At 50.4% G+C, this 1,702-nt stretch overlaps 1 protein-coding gene across 1 annotated transcript in view; it reads left to right on the top strand.

Moving 5' to 3' along the window:
• znf385a (zinc finger protein 385A) overlaps positions 1–1,380 on the top strand; it is a gene marked incomplete at its 5' end in the record, with an annotated part of 42,474 nt that extends 41,094 nt beyond the window's left edge. Inside the window, one exon of the mRNA XM_083657002.1 lies at positions 312–1,380. Within this exon, the coding sequence (XP_083513128.1) occupies positions 312–593 (282 nt within the window). The 3' untranslated portion in view covers positions 594–1,380. The remainder of the gene's footprint in view (positions 1–311) is intronic.
• Between the last annotated feature and the right edge of the window lie 322 nt (positions 1,381–1,702).

Genomic DNA, 1,702 nt, shown 5'->3' with positions numbered 1-1,702 from the left:
TTTGGTGAAATTAATGCAAAAGTAGTGTAATAAGTAACAAGTTACTCTACACAGACAGTAATATTGTAAAGTAACGTATGACTTTCAAATGAAAGTAACTAGTAATATGTAGTATATTACATTTTGAAAGTAACTTGCCCAGCACTGATTGCGACAGAGTCTGCAGACGAAATGTGAAGTTCTATATCTGATTCCTCTGGAACTAATCGTTTCATTCCTCTCTCTCTCTCCTTCATGTCCCCACACCTCTCTCTCTCTCTCTCTCTCATCTCTCTCTCTGTCCCACTTCTCTTCCATGTGTCTCTCTGCAGTCTTCTCTGACCTTCTCCAAGGATCTCACCAAAGTTCTGGGCGCAGGCCTCCTGCCCAGCCCCCTGGCCGTGGCCGCGGCCATGGCCGCCGCCGCTTCCTCCAACCAGCTAGCTCTCCGCGCGGCGGCGGCGGGCGCCTCCCCCCTGAACCACCACCACCACCACCACCCGCACCACCACCACCACCTACTGCAAGGCCCGCCTCTCAGCCACGCCATCCTGAGACCCGCGCCCGGGCCCATCCGCACCGCCCACGGGCCCATCCTCTTCTCCCCGTACTGACCCCGCCCCCGCCCCCCCCCCCCCCCCCCCGTACTGACCCCGCCCCCCTTTGACCTCGGGGGCCAGTCAGGAACAGCCACTCCAAAAGCACACTGTGAAGAAAGAAACATAGTCCACAGCAATTGATGAGAGAGGGGGGGGCGCGGGGCAATCCAACCATTTAAATATCTAGATGAGAGAAAAAGCGAGGGAACAGAACACTGCAAAAGGAGGAGAAAGGAGGTCTCTTTTTCCCTCGACCTGAAACTCGCCCTCCATTTCAAAGACTTTTGGGGCGATCTGCAGATGGAATAACGCAGATGAGATCTATATACATGATGCATTGGACTCCCTTGTACATCTCTCCCCTCACCCTCTCATCACCCCTCCCTTTGCGCTGTGGCCCCGTCACGGTCGCCTCGATAGCTACCGAACAAACTGACGACGCGTTTTCTCTCCAAGAAACACTCGACCCGCACCCTAGTGTTAAGCGATTATACCGGGGGGCAAGCTGGTTCCCCTTCCTGTCCTCATGGTTCGTTGTGTTCCTCTCGTCCTACGCACCTCCCAAAACAAGACGATAATGTTACGTCAGTAGGGTTAGCTGCTTCCATCCGTCTTTTGCTATAATCTAAACGACGTGCGTGCGCCCCCGTTTAGCCGCGGTGGCCGTCTGCGGTACTGTACAAGTCTCTGCCTGCGCCCCCGCGCGGCCCGGCAAACACTCGTCAACGTGTGACACTAGGTCCTTGCTAGATAGAGAGGCGAAGTGAACGTCGACTTCCTGCTTCAGCACTGTACCAGAGATTTACTTCCGCAATTTATTTTCCCATAGACATTTCGTGAAATGCTTATAAAAATAGTTTTACTTGGTCAAACCAAACGGTTCAGCTGTATTTAGAATCGGGAGAGACCATAGAACATTTCACTCGGACCAAAACTTTAAAAAACAACATTGAAAAAATATTTTCTTTAATTATTTCTTTTTTGTAATGTTTTGGTCCGAGTGAAATGTTATGTGGTCTCTCCTGTTTCTAAATATATCTGAACCGTTTGGTTTGACCAAGTAAAACTATTTTTATAAGCATTTTACGAAATGTCTATGGGAAAAGAAATGGCGGATGAAAATC

The sequence above is a fragment of the Poromitra crassiceps genome, assembly GCF_964638095.1.
Source record: "Poromitra crassiceps genome assembly, chromosome: 20".
Classification (NCBI taxonomy): domain Eukaryota; kingdom Metazoa; phylum Chordata; class Actinopteri; order Beryciformes; family Melamphaidae; genus Poromitra; species Poromitra crassiceps.
The sequence above is the reverse complement of the archived record's forward strand: the minus strand, read 5'-3'. Positions and strand labels throughout refer to the sequence as shown.